Source organism: Momordica charantia (genome assembly GCF_013281855.1).
Source record: "Momordica charantia cultivar OHB3-1 chromosome 8 unlocalized genomic scaffold, Mcharantia_2.0 BLBB01000008.1, whole genome shotgun sequence".
NCBI classification, from domain to species: Eukaryota; Viridiplantae; Streptophyta; class Magnoliopsida; order Cucurbitales; family Cucurbitaceae; genus Momordica; species Momordica charantia.
This window is the reverse complement of record NW_028275166.1, coordinates 6765092-6786749: the sequence shown is the minus strand read 5'-3', so window position 1 is coordinate 6786749 and position 21658 is coordinate 6765092. Positions and strand designations below refer to the sequence as shown.

The 21658-nt window shown below is 34.4% G+C and overlaps 4 protein-coding genes across 5 annotated transcripts; 3 read left to right on the top strand and 1 right to left on the bottom strand.

Moving 5' to 3' along the window:
- Positions 1–5097: 5097 nt before the first annotated feature.
- On the top strand, positions 5098–6409 carry LOC111020249 (uncharacterized). Its single transcript, XM_022296859.2, has one exon. It carries the CDS (start codon positions 5185–5187, stop codon positions 6277–6279), a length of 1095 nt encoding a protein of 364 aa, XP_022152551.1. The 5' UTR covers positions 5098–5184; the 3' UTR covers positions 6280–6409.
- Positions 6410–9058: 2649 nt separating this feature from the next.
- LOC111020280 (uncharacterized) lies at positions 9059–10514 on the top strand. The gene has a single exon (XM_088127594.1). The coding sequence runs from the start codon at positions 9273–9275 to the stop codon at positions 10353–10355; it is 1083 nt and encodes a 360-aa protein (XP_087983720.1). The 5' UTR covers positions 9059–9272; the 3' UTR covers positions 10356–10514.
- Positions 10515–11392: 878 nt separating this feature from the next.
- On the bottom strand, positions 11393–13285 carry LOC111020269 (large ribosomal subunit protein eL31). Its single transcript, XM_022296880.2, has 2 exons — positions 13112–13285; positions 11393–11796 (listed from the first exon to the last, which is right to left on the bottom strand). The coding sequence occupies exons 1-2, from the start codon at positions 13195–13197 to the stop codon at positions 11517–11519; spliced, it is 366 nt and encodes a 121-aa protein (XP_022152572.1). The 5' UTR covers positions 13198–13285; the 3' UTR covers positions 11393–11516.
- Positions 13286–14079: 794 nt separating this feature from the next.
- Positions 14080–18790, top strand: EMB2816 (Small nuclear ribonucleoprotein family protein). 2 transcript variants are annotated; one of them, XM_022296878.2, is made up of 6 exons: positions 14080–14221; positions 14422–14473; positions 14562–14643; positions 14880–14951; positions 17952–18004; positions 18539–18790. In XM_022296878.2, the coding sequence occupies exons 2-6, from the start codon at positions 14471–14473 to the stop codon at positions 18632–18634; spliced, it is 306 nt and encodes a 101-aa protein (XP_022152570.1). In that variant the 5' UTR covers positions 14080–14221; positions 14422–14470; the 3' UTR covers positions 18635–18790. The 2 variants fall into 2 exon arrangements, with proteins under 2 accessions (XP_022152570.1, XP_022152571.1); XM_022296879.2 differs by having other exon boundaries at positions 14191–14287.
- Positions 18791–21658: the final 2868 nt, after the last annotated feature.

The following is a 21658-nucleotide window of genomic DNA, read 5'->3' as shown; positions in this document are numbered from 1 at the left end:
TTTTTTGGAGTAATAATAAAACCAATCTACAAAATTAAAAAGTGATATATACTTAAGTCAAAAGCGAGCATATCTCAACGATAATTAGCATATATCTCTTCAACTAAAAGATTGTGAGATCGATTCCCGCATGCTGTATTAAAAAAAAGTTAAAAGGATGAAAATAAATCACTTAAAAACTGTCTCGTCCATATTCAATCTCTCGTGGTTTTGTTCCAAAATAAATAAATAAATGATTTTTTTTTCCTCCCTTTCATGTGAGGGCCTTCAATGCTGTGTTCTTCTAACTTTCCAATTGAAGAGGACAGTGACCCATTTTGTGTCAGCTTGTAGGACCATCGTCTCCCCAACCGCCACCTCTTCGTATTCACTTTTAAATTCTTAATCTTTTTTATTTATAAAAAAGAAAAATCCATCAAGCTATCTAATATAGGTTTTAACGTAGGCTTTAATCAAACTTGAAAACTAAATATTGCATCGGTGAAGTGCTTAACCATGTATACTCTCAAACTTTAAGTTAGAATTTATTCTGGGCTAAGGTCGAGTCAAACTTAGTTTGAATGAATAAATTACTACTTTTGAAAACGTGAGACTCCACCTTTCGAGAGGAGAGCATCGAGAACCATGACTCTACTACTACCATTGTCGTACCTATCATTCAACAGAATTTTCGTCGACTATTGGAAGATCCTCTAACAATAGAATCACCATTTAGTAGAATGTTAACAGATTTTTCCCTCATGATAATCTTTAGTACCAAGTTAATTGGAAGATCATCTGGCAGCATAATCACCATTTCGTCGAATATTGTTAGTAGATTTTTCACCAATCAGAATCTTCACGAAGTCGGATTTGAACTAAACTCTGGTCCGGGACCATGTTGCCCCTCTCTCGCTCACACATGCACAATCTTCACCAAGTCGAAGTCGAACTAAATTCTGCTCCAAAACATGTCGCTCCTCTCTCTCTCGTGATAAGAATTAAATTTTAATTTAATATTTAATACAATACCAAGTAGACTTGTATTCTAACGCATCTAAATAAACCCAACTAATTATTAATTTTTTAAAAAACTTTATGATAATTGAAAAGATATTTCCCTCTCAATCTGAGCTGGCTCATTAGTCTAAAAGAGCCCAGGTAAATCAAAAAAGTTTATTTGTATTCTAATATATCTAAGTTCAAACCCCACGATGACGTCTTACTTAAGAATTGAGATGAGTGAGGTACTTGCAAATTGGCCTAGACACTTAATTACGATTATATATATATCTCAATCTTAGTCACACACATCAATTATAATCTAAAGGAATGTGATACAATTAATATTATCATTACTATGCTTTATGAACAATTTGGTTGTCATAATTGTTCCCACAAACAAGTCAGTTATCATAATTGCTTAATCTATTTGATATTGATATTTTGTATTTAATGGGTGAATGTGAAATATTGGAAATTGTATATTAGATAATGAAAACTACGTAATTGATAGCAATAGTTAAACTCTGTTTTCTTTCTCAAAATAAATATAATCATTAAAAAAATCCGAAACTTTTTTCATATCAATGTAATTATAAAGAATTTCTATTTAGAATCATTTAAAGCCAACTCTTTTTTTTTTAATTTAAAGCAAACTGATCGGTAGGTAGATATACTCATAGTAATGAACTTGAAAAAGAATAGTCTCTACTTTTTGTATGGAAAGGTAAAAAATACACAAGTTAGATTTTTTATTATATAAAGTTAATAAGTGAAGCATATGTGTGGTATATAGTTTGCTAATCTCGTATGCTACTTAAACTTAGATAACATAAATCTAGACTTATAAGTTTAAATTTTATGCTATACATTGATTTTTGCAAATTATAAATCAATAATCAAACATTTAAGCCTCATTTGATAACATTTTTTAGTTTTCAAAATTTAACTTAGATTTTGAAAATGTTAAAAAAAAGTAGGTGGTAAAACAAAGAAATACAATGGAAGTAGTGTCAACAAACTTAATTTTCAATTACAAAATGATTATGAAAACTAGTTTTCATAATTTATGTGTACCCAATTTATATATACCTAATGGTCATAAAGATTAGCAGCCCTGTGAATGATATATTAGTTTTAACATGTTGAATTATATTTAGTACTTGTAAATTTTATTATTAATTAATGAAGGTTCATTTAGCAATATGTATGGTACTTAATTTTGTTGTCAACATTCTACTACTTTTCATGTATACAATATTTTTAAGATCTCAATATTAGTATTCTGTCTTTTTTTAAGATTAAAAATTTAAATCCAAAAAAAAATGAAGATCGAATTTTTAAAAATAAAGAAATAAAAATTATAATCAATGATATGAATATGGTCATAAAAACAATAATTTGGGGCACCATATCCGTTGATCTCAATCATGATACAAAATCTGATGGCGCATTAAAAAAAATAAATAAATAAAAGAAAAGAAAAGTCCTAATAATATATTAATATTAAAGCCGACACACAAGAATTAAGGTTAAAAAGAACAACGCTGGCCCACTGACAGCTCAGGAAAGAGGTGGAAAAATTGATGGGCGCGTGATGTGATATGATTGGGACCAAAATTTTAAATATAGATTTCGATACAAATATGGATAAATATTTGAAAAAAAGTACAAAAATAAAAATGTGCGAGAAATATTTAAATTAATAAATAAATATTTCATAATTTTAAATAAACTAAAAAAGATTAATATTAATATTATTTTTATATTAGTGATGTTATTCATATTTTGTTATTTTTTTGGAATACTATGAAAATATCAGGTGAATCTTTAGGTTGATGTTATATCTAATAGAAACATGAAAATATTAATGGATACGTCGATATGTGAACGAAAATTTAACACTTTTGTTGGGACCCATTTTAAAACCCTCTATTTTCATTAACTTCGCTGCATGCTTCTTGAGCTCGTAATAAATCTTTTGGATGACTTTTCTTCTCTTCAGTTAAATTACAAATAAAAATTCGGTTAAAAATCGCTTCCTATACTACTAATGATTTAGTTTTAGATTTAGTTTTTTAATTTTAGTTTGTAATGATTTAGTTCATTTTCAAATTTGTAACAATTTAGTCTCCCATAACAAATTAATCTTTGTAGTCTTTTTTTAGTTTAAAATTTGTAATGATTTAATTCCTACTATGAAAAATCTTACCAAAATAAATTGTCGGTTTGGTCTCTCATTATTTTATCGATCTACATGTATACAAAACTTCATTAAATATTAACAACATTTTCATGAGAGAATCTAAAATTATTACAAAATTTAAGCTAGGTAGCCCGTGAAAATTAATTACTTCTCAAATAATACATATGAACTAAGCAGCCACGTTGAAATTTTAGAGATATTGGATACTTTTTTAAATATCAAAGTTTATTTTTTTAAAGTTTTATGAGTTTACTTTTAGTCTCACTCATAAAACATAGTATCAATAGATATTGTTATCCTTATTTATATACTATGGATCTTTCTATTATCTAGTCGATATAAAATTTTGATTGCATTTTTAAAATGAGTTGCACAAATTTAACGATGAAGATTCAAGCTTTCGACTTATGAAAGATTATTAATATCTTAAATATTTGAATGCAGTTAAATTAGATAGTATAACAACAACATTATTGACATATGCCTTGTTTCAAGAGATTTGGTGCTTTACCCCTTGGTCCCCCTTTCACTGCAAAATGCTAATGAAGGCAAGCTCTTTACATATCTATAGCTAGAAGGATTTTGAAGATCCCACAAAAGCAAACTAAGGGATATGCACTAAATCTTGAGTTTTTATTATGAGGGCCCATAAATTTATCATTTACTAGATATTTTTATTAAAAAAAAATTTATAAGAAAGTGATCATTGATAAGGTTAAAAGGAAATAATTAAATGTACTCTATAAAAGTTTGAATTTGATTTCCTTCCCAATTTAAACAAAAATGTTATGAATTTTCTAAAATTTAAAAAGTTATGATGCGCCAAATATTATGCTAAGTAATTAGTTTATCATCCATTTCAGGTGACTATGTGAACTAAACATAATTACTTTTCACGATGCATTATAGAAATCAATTTATTTACAACAAGTGAGTTGTGAATACAGCATAATTCAACGATTAAGGTGAAAAAAAACTTACCTATACTCCAAACAAGGAGGGAGTGTTCAACTTACTATCAAGAGATATACTTATATGCTTAATTACGTACTAAATTTAGTTTGCCACACTATTCTTTTTTTAAAACAAATATGTCAAGAAAAATGAGAAGCTAAGCATCATAAAGGTTACCCAATACCATTTTTATGGTCCATAGTTCAATCCCTCCCTAATCGATGGTTGAACTAAAAAATTTATATATCATGGGTTAAAAAGTCCTAATCATTTCGTTTTTTGTTCTATATTTTAAATTATGCTTATTTTTTCACAATTTTCTTGATATATGTTTACATTTCTTAAATAAAAATACATTTGAATTATTAGCTAAATTTTAATAAACAAGAAAAGAATTTTTGAAAACTACTTTTTATTAGTTCAGATTTTAGTTTGGATTTCGAAAAACCTTTTTAAAAGTAGATAGTAAAATAAAGAAAACATTGTGAAACTAGTGTCCGCCGACTTAATTTTCAAAAATAGAAAATAAAAAACAATATTGTTCTCAAAGTTAAAATCCAATTTAACGATGAATTGTTTATCAATTCAATAAAAGGGATGAGAGATTCAAACTTAAAAATTAAAATTAAATGTAAACCCATCATTAATTACAGTTTAATGAGAAAATACAGTCATGGTCATTGGCATGTTCCAAGACTAAAAATGGACAAACAACACCACGAGACAATAAAAAAGGAAACTAAATAAAAATACAAACATAAAACTAAACCAGCTTTCTCCCAACACTCTTTTTCACTCACCCATCTCCAAACTTTCCTTATCCTAAAAAGGGTCAAGGTTTCAGCATGTGCCACGGACCCAAAATTGTAATTATCGTCTCCACCAGGGGTATTTTCGTAAATTAACTACGTGCATTGAAACCAGGCCCCAACCGAACTGCCAGTCCCACTCTCCCTTCTCCTCCCCTACATAACAATGGCTGTCATGGCAGATCTTACAGACTCACCAGAAAAGGGAGAAGAAAGCCCACAGCATTATTGAGAATGTTGTTGAGAATCTTACTTGTTGTCTACTTTCTCGCCGCTGTTTCCTACGCCGACGCTTGCTCGCCGTCGGACAGGGCGGCGCTGCTCTCATTCAAGGCGGCGTTGAAGGAGCCGTACTTAGGAATCTTCAAGTCATGGACTGGAAATTCCTGTTGCGGCGGCTGGTACGGCGTGAGCTGTGATCCTCAAACTCTCAAGGTCACTGACATAAGCCTCCGCGGCGAATCTGAGGATCCGATCTTCGAGAAGGCCGGCCGGACTGGCTACATGACCGGTTCGATTTCGCCGGAGATCTGCAAGCTCGATAGCCTCACGATCCTCGTCATTGCCGATTGGAAAGGAATCTCCGGCGAGATTCCGAAGTGCTTGACGAAGCTCGCTCATCTCCGCGTACTCGACCTCGTCGGAAACAAAATCAGCGGCCAGATTCCTTCAGACATCGGAAACCTAAATCGCCTCACCGTGCTTAACCTTGCCGAGAATGCGATTTCCGGAACGATACCTGCGTCGATCGTGAACATCGCCGGTCTGATGCATCTCGACTTCAGAAACAACCAAATATCCGGCGAAATTCCATCCGATTTCGGGAAATTAGGAATGCTGAGCCGTGCGCTCCTCAGCCGTAACCAACTCACCGGAGAGATTCCGGCTTCAATTACGAAAATGTACCGGCTCGCCGATTTGGATTTGTCGATGAACGGAATCTCCGGCTATATTCCGGCGAATCTCGGCAACATGCCGGTTCTCTCGACTCTGAACCTGGACAGCAACAGAATCTCCGGCCAAATACCTCCGACTTTGATCAGCAATGGCGGCCTAGGGATTCTTAATTTGAGCAGGAACACCCTCGAAGGGCACATTCCGGACGTTTTCTGCCCCGATTCCTACTTCATGGCGCTCGACTTGTCGTTCAACGCTCTGAAAGGTCCGATACCAAATTCACTGTCGTCTGCCAAATACGTCGGGCACATGGATCTGAGCCATAACCACTTATGCGGGTCGATACCCATCGGGTCGCCATTCGATCACCTCGAAGCGTCGTCGTTTACCAACAACGATTGCCTCTGCGGGAACCCGTTAAGGACCTGTTGAAGGAAAATGATGGGTAAGATAAATACGGGCAAGGATAGTCTCGATCCGACCCGATAGATCCGGGTCGGTTTCGTGTGTTGGGGATGTTTATAAACTGTGATAATAAAATACGTTTGTGGATTTTTAGCGAGTGGGGTGTGATTTCTCATTTTAAATTATTATTTGTTTTTTGGTTTAATGCAAATCTGAATCTTAGAAATAATTAATTATAATGCTTGGTGTTGCTTTAGGATAGAGAATGTTATTTTCTTTTATGTAAAAATGGAGACTGCACTGAATGGCACCATTTTGCAACTTCCACCCCGTTCCCGAGAAAATAGTGAAAAACATTTGAAAACGTTTTAATGTTGCATACTCAAAAGTAATATAAGATAAATAACAACTTTACAACATACCACTCAAGGTAGCGGTAACGAGAATGAGAGATAACAATACTCATGTGGTACGTTATATCACATTTTTAGTCTAGTTGTTAAGAATTAGTTCAAACATGTGTTAGTTTATTTATTAGTATTCTTCGATAGTTAATTTTATAGTTCGAAATTAATAAGTAGTGGAAGAGTGGACGTATAAGTTGGAGAGTTTGTAGGCTTAGTGCCTTAGTAGAGTTGTGATGTTTGTTTGGTATAATTTGAAGGAACAGTGGTTGGTTTTCTTATTTCTTTATAAATACTTGTAACAATTGTTCTCTTCGTCTTTCGTTGCACTAGCATGTGTGAACATACAAAGTGGCAAGAAGTCATTCGCCACTAAAAGTACAAGAAAATAAAAATAACATGGAAAACTAAATACGTGAAATAAAGTGTAGGAGGGAAAAGAGTGTTATAAGCATGTAGTCATGAGCAACAATCCTAGACGAGTATGACCATGATATTCTCTCCCACTTAAATGGTTGATGTTTATGTCAACCGTCCTCAAACTCTTCAATCTATGCCGTAGCTAACTTCAGGTCTTCAATATACTCATAATTGGTTTCTTCATTTGAGAGCCCACTCCACTTGACTAGGGACTCTTGTAGGTCCCTTCTTCATTGCCCAACTGTTCTCTCTACTAAGATTTCCGCTATACTTCTTTGATCTCAATCTCGTTTGTCAATGTCATTCCTGTCAAGTCACCTCATTTCATATGGGGTCGTTAGAATGGGGGTGATAAATCTTCGGGTCGTTGATGTGAATCAAGTGTATATCTTAATCAATAAAAGTAATTGTTTTGTAACTAAATAATGTGGTTGGTCCTTCATACCTTCGTACAAGGCATTAAGAGTGAATATTAAAATCGAGAAAATCGTAAACCGAAGTTGGTTTGATTTTCGATTTAGGTTTTGAAAACTTTTAAATATCGACCATATTGATGTGGTTCGATAAATCGAACAAACCGTATTATTTTAGAGAGGTGGAAAATAATTTTCTCATTTTTTTAGATGAAATTTTGAGATGCATGATGATTGGGCGGCGTGGGAGTTAAGCTGCCACTGCTAGACATTTATGTTTTTTTCTTTCTAGAAAAATCACCAACAGATTTGATTTACAATACCCTCTCCTATGTCTCAAATAGTCAAATTGAACCGATGGTTTTCGATTGGGTCAGCTCGATTTAAACACGTTAGCCGGTTTGGCTTGATTTACATTTTCAGGATAAAAATCTTCAATGTGGTTTCAGTCAACTCCTAAATCGAGTCGAATAGAATCGTGCACACCTCTTAGAAGTGAAGCTATTAAGCCTCAGCTTGATGAGTTGTAACTCTAACAATTTGCTCTTTTGTCTGTCCATTTTTTCGAAACAAAACTGTATCACATCTAACATTTGGATCTAGTTCTTATGAGGATATAATAAAAAATATGATGAACATAAGAACAAATGCTCATTATCTCTTAAATTGTATAATGCTTCAAGTCTGCATGAGCGTGTGAATGGTTAATATTATTTTTCAATAATATATATATTTTTTGTTATTGAAAATTATTATTTATTCATATAAATAATTAATTGAACAAATATATTTAATATTTTATTCATAATTTAGTAAAATGGTTAATAAAATACATAGTAATTATTTTAAAATGGAATCGGGACGAAGTTGAGACATGGTAAAAAATGCATCCCTATTCTTGGAGCGAGGACTAGACTATATAGGATTTTTTTTTTTTTGTTATCCCTTGGGTTCCCAATTTTAAAAGAATTCCTGCCAAGATGACGGATCCTGCCGTAGGTGCCTCTACATTAGCTTCGGGTAACCAAATATGAACTGGTACCATAGGCACTTTGACGGCGAAAGAGGCGAAAGAAGCAATCCATAGAAAGATTTGGCGCCGCTCACTAAATTCTATGGTTAATGATATTTGTAAATTGGTGGTTCCTGTTTAGAAAAGAATCTAGCTAATAGCATAAAAACGGATCGAAAAAAAATTAGAAAACAAAATTTGTTGAGATAAAAATTAAAAACAGAAATATAACTGATGAGAGATAATAGACAGATAATTTTACACATGGCAATATTTTAACGTTGTAGGTGGAAATTTTCATTAAATTTTTAGTCTCCAAAAATTTATTAATTTTATTATTACTATTTGATAACTAAGATAGATAAATGTACGATAATTAAGGGAAAAAAAAAAGATATAATGTGTTGTGCAACATTTAGTTGACATCACCAAATAAGCATTTTTGGATTGGAAAGTCATCATCAGATATTACTCTATTATTAGGATGCATTTCCGCTTTTTAGAGGAGCCTCAATTTAACAAGTCTACAACCGATCCCTCCAATTTAGTAGGAAGGGTGGATTGACCACTTAAAAGACAAAAATAAATTAATTAAACAAAAAAAAATTCTCAAAAAAATCCAAAAATATCAAACACCTTCCCTTCTTCCTCCTATATAACAATGGCACCCATGGCAGAATCTTTCAGGCTCACCAGGAAATCTTCTCTCATCCAGAGAGAAGAATCAACAACATTCCATCTCAAAAATAAATAAATAAAAATTATTTAGAGATGAGAATGTTGTTGAGAATCTTACTAGTTGTCTACTTGCTCGCCGCCGTCGACGCTTGCTCGCCGTCGGAGCGGGCGGCGCTGCTAGCATTCAGGGCGGCGCTGAAGGAGCCGTACTTGGGAATCTTCAAGTCCTGGGCTGGAAATAACTGCTGCGCCGGCTGGTACGGCGTAAGCTGTGATCCTACTCACAAGGTCACTGACATAAGCCTCCGCGGCCACTCTGAGGATCCGATCCTGGCCGGCCGGACCGGGTTCATGGCCGGTTCGATTTCGCCGGAGATCTGCAACCTCGGTAGCCTCACGGTCCTCGTCGTTTCAGGTTGGAAAGAAATCTCCGGCGGGATTCCGATGTGCGTGACGAAGCTCGCTAATCTCCGCGAAATCGACCTCACCGAAAACAAAATCACCGGCCAAATTCCTTCAGACATCGGAACCCTAACTAAGCTCACCATACTTAACCTCGCCGAGAATGCGATTTTCGGAAGTATTCCTCCGTCGATCGTGAACATTACCGGTCTGACGCATCTCGACCTCAGAAACAACCAAATATCCGGAGAAATTCCGTCCGAGATCGGGAAAATAGGATCGCTGAATCGCGCGCTCCTCGGCGGCAACCAACTCACCGGCGCGATTCCGGCTTCGATTACGAAACTTAGCCTGCTCGCGGAATTGGATCTGTCGATGAACGGAATCTCCGGCAACATTCCAGAGGATCTCGGTAACATGCCGGTTCTGTCGAGTCTGAACCTGGGAAGCAACAAAATCTGCGGCCAAATACCTCCGATTCTGATCAGCAATGGCGGGCTTGGGGTTGTGAATTTGAGCAGGAACGCTCTGGAAGGGCAAATTCCGGACGTTTTCTCTGCCAATTCCTACTTCACGGAGTTCGACGTGTCGTTCAACGATCTAAAGGGTCCGATACCAAAATCACTGTCGTCTGCACAATACATCGGGCTCGTGGATTTTAGCCATAACCATTTATGCGGGGCGATACCCATCGGGCCGCCATTCGATCACCTCGAAGCGTCGTCGTTTACCAACAACGATTGCCTTTGCGGGACCCCGTTGAAGAGATGCTGAAGAAAATTTCCGGGTAACAGACCCGATGGATCCGGGTCGGCTTCCTGTTTCGGACTTGGGGATGTGATAATATAAAATGCGGTGTGCGAGCGAGTGGCAATTGTGAGTCTCATTTATTATTTTATATTATTATTATTATTTAGAGAATATATTTAACTACTTACCAATGAGAAACAAAAATGTGACAGAAATGCAAAAATTACCATTAAAATTTGACAAAAATACAAAAATAGAGAGTTTTTTAAAAATAATAAGTTTTCAATTTTTCAAAATTTAGTAAATACCTCTGACTGCTCCATTATGTTGAGACAATATATTAACTTGTTGGCTAAATTATACAAAATACTCCTAAATTTGGATCATTTTTTCAATAACACCCCTAAGCTTCAAAAAATTGCATTAATGCTGCTTGACCTTTTAAAAAAATTCAAAACTACCTTTACTGTTAGTAGCTTAAACGGAATACTCATGCGGATATTAATATATGAACAACTATATTACTTGGAAAATAGAGGGGGGATTAAGGCAAAAAAAAATGTTTATTTAATAATAACAATAAAAAATGGGAAGTGCATATATCCCAATAAAAGAATCATAAGTTCAAAACCATTTTTTTACCTAGGGGGTGTATAGCACGAAAAATCTTTGAGGGCCGTTCACATGAAAGAAGAGAGACTTTCTTCTCTTCTTGAGAGACTTTCTTCTCTTCTTTCTCTTTTTCGAGGGTCTTATGGGGGAGGGGGGACATTCGGGCGCATTTCTCAAAATCCTCCTCAAAATCCTCCACTGCATCCAAGATCACAAGTGGAACGCTAGTGTATTGTTGTACTAAGAAAAAATAACTACAAACATCTTTGTTAATATTTTTTGTCCATGTTGTAACGATTTAGTTCATGAACTTTCAAATCGGGGACTTAAAGTTTATAACAAAATCGTTAAAATTTTTGTTAAGTTACTTCTATATATAAATCAGGAGATATTTTTTCGAGGCAGATGGCTGGTCTAATATGTCAGAATCAATAACATGAAACATAAAATCTCTGAAAGGGTATAAATCAAATAAATTTTAACTCTTCACCCCAGTTTAATAAATCCTCAAGTCAAAAATGGATACGTGAGACAATAAAATAACAAAAATGGACCTAGTTTTGGCAAGCTGATCTAATCCTCTTCATCGATGACCTTGGTACCCAAGCCCTTCAATCCTTCTGCAGGTACCTCTGCTACTGTTACTAAAGAGTAGAATTCCTCCTTGGCATCTTCCTCATCATTTCGCTTTTGTGCAATGCGGACACGGACCCTCCTAGGCACACTCCTAATTCCACGACTCCATATATGCTTGTTAAGTTTCACGTCGACTCTAACATCGGTGGTACCCATAGCCTTCTGAGCAAATTTTCTGAGTTCCTTTATAGCATTTGGTGCCTTCTTCTTGAATGTGCTGCATAAGAGTAGCAAGAATAAAAGGTCGATAAAAGTATCCAAGAAAACAAAAGGTATATAACAAGATAGGAAGCACATGGAATTCAAATGAGACTACTTATTACAAGAACAACAGAGATTGAAGCTGTGTCAGTCATACTAAAAAACAAGAATACCAACGGGCAACGGGTAACACGGTATCTCCTTCCAGAACTTGCACTGTTTCTCCATTAAATATGAAAATATTAAAGGACAAACTTCTGGATCACTATTTTAAAGATCAACATTACTGAAGCAGTTCTTACTATAAACTGCTTAAACTGGCATGTCACAATATTATGTCATAAAAAAAACTCAAGGAAAGGAGTACAGGGACAGAAGCCAGTGCCAACTCAGGATCTATCTAATGAACAAACTAAATAGAGACAAAAAGTGAAGCAAACACGCAAGTAAAACAACCAATTGGTCTATCAATGATGTATTACAATCCAAATATGCACACAGGTCAGAAACGTCACTAGAAGGAAAATGAATATCAATATCACATCGGCAACAAACTCCTTCAACCTGCAAAGCTCTTTGAGTGGATGTTTTTCTAGGACCGAATTGAAGACAGTCCTTTCAAGAAGAAAGATGAGAACCGTGTGTGCCTATAAGTTCTTGCAGAAGCTATATAACATGTAATAACATCAGTTGTTCATTTCGATCCAAAACTTCGATCCCAAAAATAAATTTTTTTGTGGCAGAATAATGCCAAACCCATCTAACGCAACTAATATAACTTGCTAACTGAACCACACTCACAACAATCCGAACTATACTAATTACTAACTGCCTCCCAACAATATAACTTGCTAACTGCAATATAATCTTCCTATGTCTCTTATCCAAAAAAAAAAAAATAATAATAAAATCTAAGTACAACAAAGAATATTGAACTCCCATATTGCCACCAATTCAATTCAAGCACACACTAAAATAAACAATCCTGACGATATGTCACTCGAACAACTCACAAATCATAACTCATCAACAGTAAGATCGAACGCCAAGATATTCATGTCAAAGCTACACATTGTCCGCTATTGCAAAACTTAGTTTTCACTCCAAGGGGCTAAAAATTTAAGTCAAATGAATAATTTTTATATCTGACGACATAAAACCATAACAGATGGATCCGTAAGTTTGAACATTAAAATAAAATTACAGAATGATCAAAAACCTTCCGATCAAAAGGACCCAGAAAACTGAATTTAAGTTGAATAATCTTCAGCCAGGCTTTTCACCAGATCTAAACCAGTATATCCGAGAGAAAGAGAGTGAGAGAGAGTTACCATCCGTGCAGGCGCTTGTGGAGATTAACGGTGTACTCCCTGGTGACGACCTCGCTCTTTCTTGCCTTGGCCGACTTGTCCGCCATTTCTGCTCCCGGCCCTGCTCTCTGCCGCTAAAGATGAAACCCTGTCAAACCCGATGAAACGACGGGCAAGGGAACATCTTATGTTGGTTGGCTGTATTTTATAAATTCACATTTTTAAAAAATCCTTAAAACAAATTAAATCTTCAGTATTATGTTATTTTAACCGTTTTATTTATTATTATTTTTTTAATCTACTTTATTTTTGTTTGGGCATGTGTATTAGGGTAATTTAAATATGTGCGCAATAAAACAGCATAAATTTAGATGGTAAAATAATATTAATGATTATTTTTATAAATTTTAATTGATTAAAATAATTATCCTGAAAAAAGTAATTATTATTATAAAATTTAAAGGGTAACAAATTTTGAAAATTCAATGATTAAAATTCAGCCACATACATATAGGTTCTAGAGTTAATACATTCATATTTTTTTTAGGTAAGAAAAAATCAAATGATCAAAAAAATATTTAAAATTTTGTAGTTTTTTTATTAAGCCCTTTAATTTTTAGAAATGAAATATTATATATATAACATGTCAAAATACACTTTCGGTCACGACGTGTAAAATTGGGGTCAATTTGTTACCTTTGATCTCTACCTTGGACGGTGTCAAAAGAACACTAAATTTTCAGGTTTCAAAAATTTCACTTTTAGTTCTTATCCATTTGATCATTGAAATTTGATTTTATTGTATTTTGGTTACCTGTTTAAAACTTCATAGACCGAATAGACAATAAATTTCAAACGTATTTTGCCCCATATAAAATGTTACCAAATTTTTTTCTTCCCAGAAAATTTCTGACCCTGGCCTAAAGCTAGATTTATCTTTGTCAAAATAAAACAATTTTATATTTTGAAAAAAAAAGTTTATTTATTGGAATCACGTGATCGGGCCGGAATATAATTGGGCCGGAGTCCAACTGCCTATGGTTTGGAGGGTACCTTTCCCGCCATCGAGCATTTTTCTCAACGAGCAAATCTAGGGCACATTCTCTCCGCTCCTCACCACTTCCATTCAAAGTGAGCTCCAATTCACACTCTTTCTTTGCACATATTTTGGTTTTGATCACTGTTCTTTCGCTTACTGTATGTTGCAGTTCTCAAATCTTGATTTTCAGATACATAATGCACAAACTTCGCCAAGTTTATTTGCATCGACTAGCAGATGGATTTTTCCTTTTTCGCTCGTTGTAATTTGTTGCATTTCTTGGATATTTCAGGCTTATCGTTCGTTTAATTCCAAAGAGGAGCCGAGAAAACGCTAGTGCGATGGTAAATTTCTGAAAGATTAGGTCAATTTAATTTTGTATGGTGGTTGATTTGAAGTATAATATGATTTTCCTATCGTTTGTTTTAACAGTCTGGGAGAAAAGAAACTGTTCTGGATTTGGCTAAGTTTGTGGACAAAGGCGTCCAAGTGAAGCTTACCGGTGGCAGACAAGGTTATTTCTACTGATTATGCTAACAGTATTACTGCCATCGACATTCGATTGGTTTCTTTCCGATTGGTTATTTTTTTCCTTCTTTTATTCTTTTTCGAGTTTGTGCTTGTGCGTTGTGATAAAGATTCAAGAGCATCAAGGCTCTTAATCGGATGTCTGATGATGAGATATTTATTTATTTATTCTGTTTTTAAGTGCTAAAAAAGTGTTCTATAAACCTTATTTCACATTTGCAGTTACGGGGACGCTGAAAGGATATGATCAATTGCTAAATCTTGTGCTGGATGAAGCTATAGAGTTTTTAAGAGGTAACCAATTTACTGGCTACTGGCAGAACATATGAGATTTGTGGAATTTCATAGGCATTTAGAATGAAAGTTTGAGTACTGATACTAGAATTCATATCATTTTTCTTATTTATCATCTTGTTCCTTTGTAGGAAGACTATTTTAAATGTATTTGTCTCCAAGGTTAACATGATGCATCAAACTCTTATTACCGACATTCTCCATCATGTTTGAGCTTGAAAACCAATGTTGAAATTTAATGTATTTTCAGCATGCTGAAACATGTCATAGATGCTTATAGGCACTTTCCAGTGGTAAATAAAATGAAACCCCAGAAAAGTGATGTGGCAGTGCCGCAGTGTAGTAAATAATGTTTCATACGAAACATTGTTTTTGTTGTAGTTGTTTTGTTTATGCATATCCATTTTTTGTAGGAAATAGATATGTCATTGATATGATGAAACATACAAATAGTTTTTGTTTCCTCTCTTTTTGAATTTTGGATGTATTTTTTATTTTATGTTTTAGATTATTGCATAAACTAGAAATTCTTAATTTGCAATGTTATCTTTTACATCTTTACATCACTACATTTTAGATAATATATGTGTACCTATACTCTATTATAAGATTTTGCTTGAATATAAATTGCCAATATGTGCAAATCTGTATTAAAGTTTGTCATAATATTTGCAAACAACCATTTCGTCTGACTATTTTTAGTTGTAACTTCAATTCATATACATAAGTGAATTTCTGATTGAACATGTTTGTGTGTGGATACATGGACAAAAGAGGAAGACAAGAATCAAAGATGTGATTAAAAAATGAAAGTGTTAAACCTCTATATTATTTATCAACCGTGGGGATACATGTAAGGGAAATTTCAAGAGCTCCCAATCTCTCCCCCGCGTTTCCTACCAAATGCATACCCCCTATACCTCTACTATGTAGCTTATATGTACTCATAAATACGACTAACAAACTTGCCGAATGTTACTCTCTGACCCCCCAAGTTGGGCCCACGCACTGACTAACATTATTTTCCTCATACTACCTCTTCCTTACACGCTTACATTTATGCACCTTGACTGTTAGAGGCCTACCAGAAATTGCATACCAATTTGAGGCAAAATTTAGATAGTGTCCATAACTATATATGATCAAAATCTTTTTGTTTATCTCCTTCTGAAGTCCCAAAAAGGAGATTTGATGGGTTTGAACCATATCATCATCCTATTTGAACATACGCTTACAAAGATCATTTGAACAAGCCTTGATTGGCTGATTATTTGTTATTGGAGCACCATTGAAGGATGGAAATTTCCAGTAGTAGCTCATGCGCACAGGAACTGGATGGGTGGGAAATGAAGAGATGTTGTTAGTCCTCAAAATTTCCTTTGCAAAGAGCTCACCACTTAGAAAACTATGAAGGTGGCTTAGGTATCGGCAACATCAAGCACAGAAATGCTGCTCTACTCTTGAAATGGATTTGGCATTTCACCAGCTATGGAGGAAGTTCATCAAGGCAAAATATGGTGGAACCAATTCTGAAATTTGGCCATTCAATCGTTACAGCTCCTGGTGCAATATTCTTACACACATCAACCTCATTAGATCCAATGCAGTCTGCCGAGTGGGAGAAAACAGTTTCATCAGCTTCTGGAACGATAATTGGCTCAAAACAGAAACTTTGGCAACCCTCTACCCCAGACTGTTTGCCCTATCTACTAATAAAGATGCTAAAATAACAGACCTTTGGTCCACAGCCACCAAATCATGGGATTATTGCTTCCGTAGGCCTCTTAAAGACATCGAAGTTGAAGATTGGATGCTACTGTCCACCAAACTCAATTACATGTCGCCCCTCCCAAATACAGACAGATGGATTTGGCCCCTTGATTCATCCAAAAAATTTTCCACAAAATCCATCTACTCCTCTATCTGACATCTTCGGGAAGCCAACAGCCACAAAATCTCTTCTATAGCATCTGGAAAGGAAAATGCCCCAAGAAAAATAAGTTTTTCTGTTGGGAACTTAGCCATGGGGCTATCAATACTTTTGTCAAGATCCAAAGAAGGTTGCCACACATAGCCCTCCCACCAAATTTTTGTCTGCTTTGCTACAAATGAGCTGAAACACCAGGACACCTCTTTATCACTTGTATTTTGCCTCAAACTTCTGGAACATGTGTCTTTGGACCTTTGGTTGGCACACTGCTCTTCACAACCACCCGTCGATCTTCCATTGCCCTAACCTCAAATTGTAGGGCTTTCTTGTAATTAGCCATCATGGCTTTTTTGGTTATTTCATACATCAATGTAATACTTGTTTCTTACCAAAAAAAAGGAAACTATACAGTATTAGGGAACTTCTTCTGAATTCTATCCGTGGTGTTCGTATGCTCTAGCACCAAGGTTCAGAGAACAAACTAGACCTTTTTTGCAGCCCGGCCTTCCAGATAGCCTTGGAGAGCCATTTCTCTAAAATTGAGGATGTGTATGGAAATCTTATAATGGTCGTAAAAAAATTATTTAGGAACTGGTATATGAGTCCATGGAGTTTCATCCAGATTTCCACCTCCATTTGGTGTTTTATTCACCAAGTATTGAACACATAAGGTCAAGAAACACTAGCATGGAAATGTGATATAGTTTTTATATGCAACAGAGTTCAAATTTCACGTACTAACAACCTTTGGAGGCTCTTTCCTGAGGGCAAGGATTTATATTTTCCCAAATCAAGTTGCTTTATTCTAGTGGTGATGTGTTTCTATTGTTTTGATTTTTGTCCCGTGCCCTATTTTCTTAATCCAAAAATTCTCTTTGGTCGACTTACTAGTTCGTTTGTCATGTTTTTCTCTTTTGTGGTAATAATGGCCTTTTACTTTTGTTCGTTGGGAACTTTTTAGATTGAGTAATACGTTTTAACATTATCCTTATACCTGTTCCTGCTATGCTTTGATGGCACTGTAGGAAATATCTGATAATACTGACTAAAGTTTTATTTGTTTTCTGCAGATCCTGACGATCCATTGAAGACAACAGACCAAACTAGACGTCTTGGCCTAATTGTATGATTCTTAAAAATGCCTCTACATATTTTCATTTTCATTTAAAAGAAAGCAACTATATTAGAGCGATGGATACCATGAGCAATTTTATCAAATTTTCTGCACAGAGTTGTATTATGTAAGCGTGCAATTTTAGACTTTATTTTGACAATCGTAAGCATCTGTGCACTAAACAGATTAGATTATCTTAATTAACGTGAAAATTTCAGAGTTTTTATTTATTTCAAATAAAAAGTAGCCATCAAACCTGCAGTGGATAATAGTATTCTGAATTTCCTGTGTGCTTTATGCTTTCTCTTCCTCTGTCTTATTTTATTGTAGTTTTAGGGTTTTACATTTATAATGAAAAATTGGTTTGAAAATTTTAATTTTATTCTATCACGAGGAAAAAAGTGAAAGTTTGGCTCTTCTTCAGTGTTCATGTGCAGGAGGAAATACATTTTCTCTAAAGCGTGCTTCTTTGTTCTTAGATTCCTTTCTTTCGTATTGGCCATGAGCCTATGTGATCAATTTGCATACTATTATCCACTGCAGGTTTGCAGGGGAACTGCTGTAATGCTCGTGTCTCCAGTTGATGGTACAGACGAGATCGCTAACCCCTTTATCCAACCGGACGGTGCATCGATGTAATTTTTGTTTACTCTAATTTCCCTGTTCTGTATCTGAATATCAAGTTCCGCCCTTTACTTTGTGATTTCTCTTTCTTTCTCTCAAACAATTAAGTTTCAACCCTTCTATCTACGTGGAGCACTTATCATGTGAAGTAAAACGGTGAAATTTTGTTAACTCTTCAGTCTTTTTTACCGCTTTCTTTGAGTTTACTGTTTTGTGTGTCTTCACTTTGGATGCCTTCCCCAAGTCTTAAAAGAGTCCATAATGCTGTTATGGCATTGCCCAATCAGCTATTGCCTGATACTGACAAAGAACTGATGGTGTAGAAAGTGACATGGATCCTCCTGCTTATTTGGCCGACAAAGGGCTTCTTTTGTTGATAGCCAACTTGCTCTCTCTTTCGGCACATGTGACTTTATGCCAACCATGTGAGCTGCAACTTGTGCTGGTAAGCTTTTCTAGACATCTCTCAAATAGTTTCTAAACTTAATTTTACTTTTTTCATTGGGAGTATTCTGATATATTCCAATTCCATGACTTGCAAAAGAGGGAAACATCAAGCAAATTGCATGCCATATTTCCCCCAAGTGGGATTTGGAAATTTGCACATAGTCCAACAAGTGAATATTAAGATGGGGAAGGAAATAACATTATAGGGATTTGAACACATGATCTTGTGCTCTGATAACACATTAAATTTAATTTAAGTTGATAGGTTATGATAAATTTAATATTTTTATAGATATCAGAGCTGATTTTTTTATATAAAAAATTATTTCTTTCTGTGAAATCAAGAATACCTTTACATGACAGTAACAAACAGGAAAGTATGAGACTTTTTTGGGATTAAGAATCGACAACAAGGTGAGACTGATATGAGTGTATTTTTTTCTTTCTTTTTTTCTTTTTTCCTTTTTGGGCTATTTTTAAATTTCATGGCTCCTTTTTTTTTCTTTTGTTCGTTTGTTCTTTTTGGGTTATTTTTAAATTTCATGGCTCCTCCTTCAAGCCCTCCAAAGCTAATGGTTGCTTTCACAGACTGTCAGAGGTAAAGGAGAGCCTAAACAGTACACTTTGTCTTGTTATCTTTTAGAGGGAGTTTCTCTTTGATTTCTGATAAAATTATAATCATATGTCAAGTTTTCATCGAAACATCATGGGATGAGTCTCTGTAATCAAAACCGAAGTTTTGATTCAGATACTTTAGGAAGTATATCCTCCCCCTGATGTTACTAATTTATAGATTATGTGAGATTTTTGTCCACGTACTTCGACTTTTTTGACATTCTGGACTCACTTTTCTTATTCTTATTATAACAATTTAATCCTAAACATAAATTTTTTTAGTACTACAAGAGTAGAGTACTTGTGTTTATATTATGAATTTTGCCATTATAAATAATCTTTATCGTCAGAGTTCTCGCAGCTCACTTGACAAACAATAAATGGGGGTAATATCATGTTTTTTAAAAATTCTCTCTTTTATCTTTGAATGAGTTAATCAGTGTTGAACAGTTAACTTTTATATATTTGTTTTTGACACATTTTAGGGGATCCATTGAATAGCATATTCCTAGATTGCTCTTTCCACCTCTTAACATCAAGGATTTAATTGTTTTGACCAAAATTCCTTAATAGTTTAATTAGATTTTCTTTCATTATTTTTTCTTTGGGGGAGCTGATGTGAGCCAAATCCAATAATCTTGCAGCCAAAAGGTGGAGAAGAAAAGTAAAATCCAAAGTCGGCAGATTAGATAGAAATTGATTGTGTTGGCTTTGGTGTCACAGTCCATCCTTCTGTCCACTTGTGTGCCATTTGCATAATATTTATTAAGCACCAATTTATGTTACAATTTTCTCTTAGTGCACATTCTATTCCTCTCCAATATTAGCATGTCAATTTTGAACCCCAATTTTCACTTTCAAACAACTTATGATATTTTCCTTGAGAGACTTCTTTTTAAACTTTTACTCTAATAATATTTATTTCCTCTCCCTACCTATTACGTCATAGGTGGATTAAGTTGTCAAATTTGAACCCTAATTTTATCTTTTTTTCAATAACTTGTGACATTTTTTTTCCATGAGAAACTTCTATTTCGAACTTTGGTATAATAATATTTATCTCCTCTCCCTACCTGTTACGTTAATGGTGGACTCAAGTTTCTATTGATTTTGCTTGGTTTTTTAATTTCTAAATGATTTTAGTCCTTAAAATTTTCATTAAACAACTTTTCAATCATTTCCATCAACTTCCTTTAATATTTTTTATAATTTTGAATTGACATCTGACCTACATGTCGTTTTTCATATATTTTTTTGTCAAATTTCTGTTATAAATAGTTTACTTAAAAAATTAATGACCAAGGAAGAAAATAATTTTATATGCAAAATTTAGATTTTTTTTTTTTTTTTTGAGTACCAAATATAGATATTGTTACCATGGAAGTATGAAAGTTGTGAAGATGGAATTCACTCTTTATTTATATGAAAAAGGAAATACTATTATACATTTTTTTTTCAATTGTTTAATTCATAGGTTGGGAAATTGAACCATTGACCTTAATAGATGTCTTATTTAGTTATATATTTTTCTTGAGTTGAAAAGTGACGCAATTCTGAAAATTAGGCAACTTTTGTTAACACCTTTTGAAAATATGAAACCCATAATTTTGTAAGGAAAAATAAAGTAAAATTTGTGGTGCCCACCTAATCTTGATTTCTTATTATTATTATTATTATTATTTTCTTAACAAAAGTTAATGGGATGGAAAAAGAGACTGCCCATAAAAAAAAAATAATAATAATAAAAAAGGATGGAGATGGCATCCCATGCCTCTCTATTTTATTATGGTCCCTACAAAGAGTACAAGTGGCACTATTTGGGTCCACATTTCACTTCAAAGTATTGTTCTCTTAGGAAATTAGCCATCCTTCCCACCTGATAAAAAACTACCCATCATCTCACCAATACCACATTTCATTTGTGGCTTCCCCAAACCAACTGTACCAACACAACCACTTTTCTTTTTCTCTCTCTCT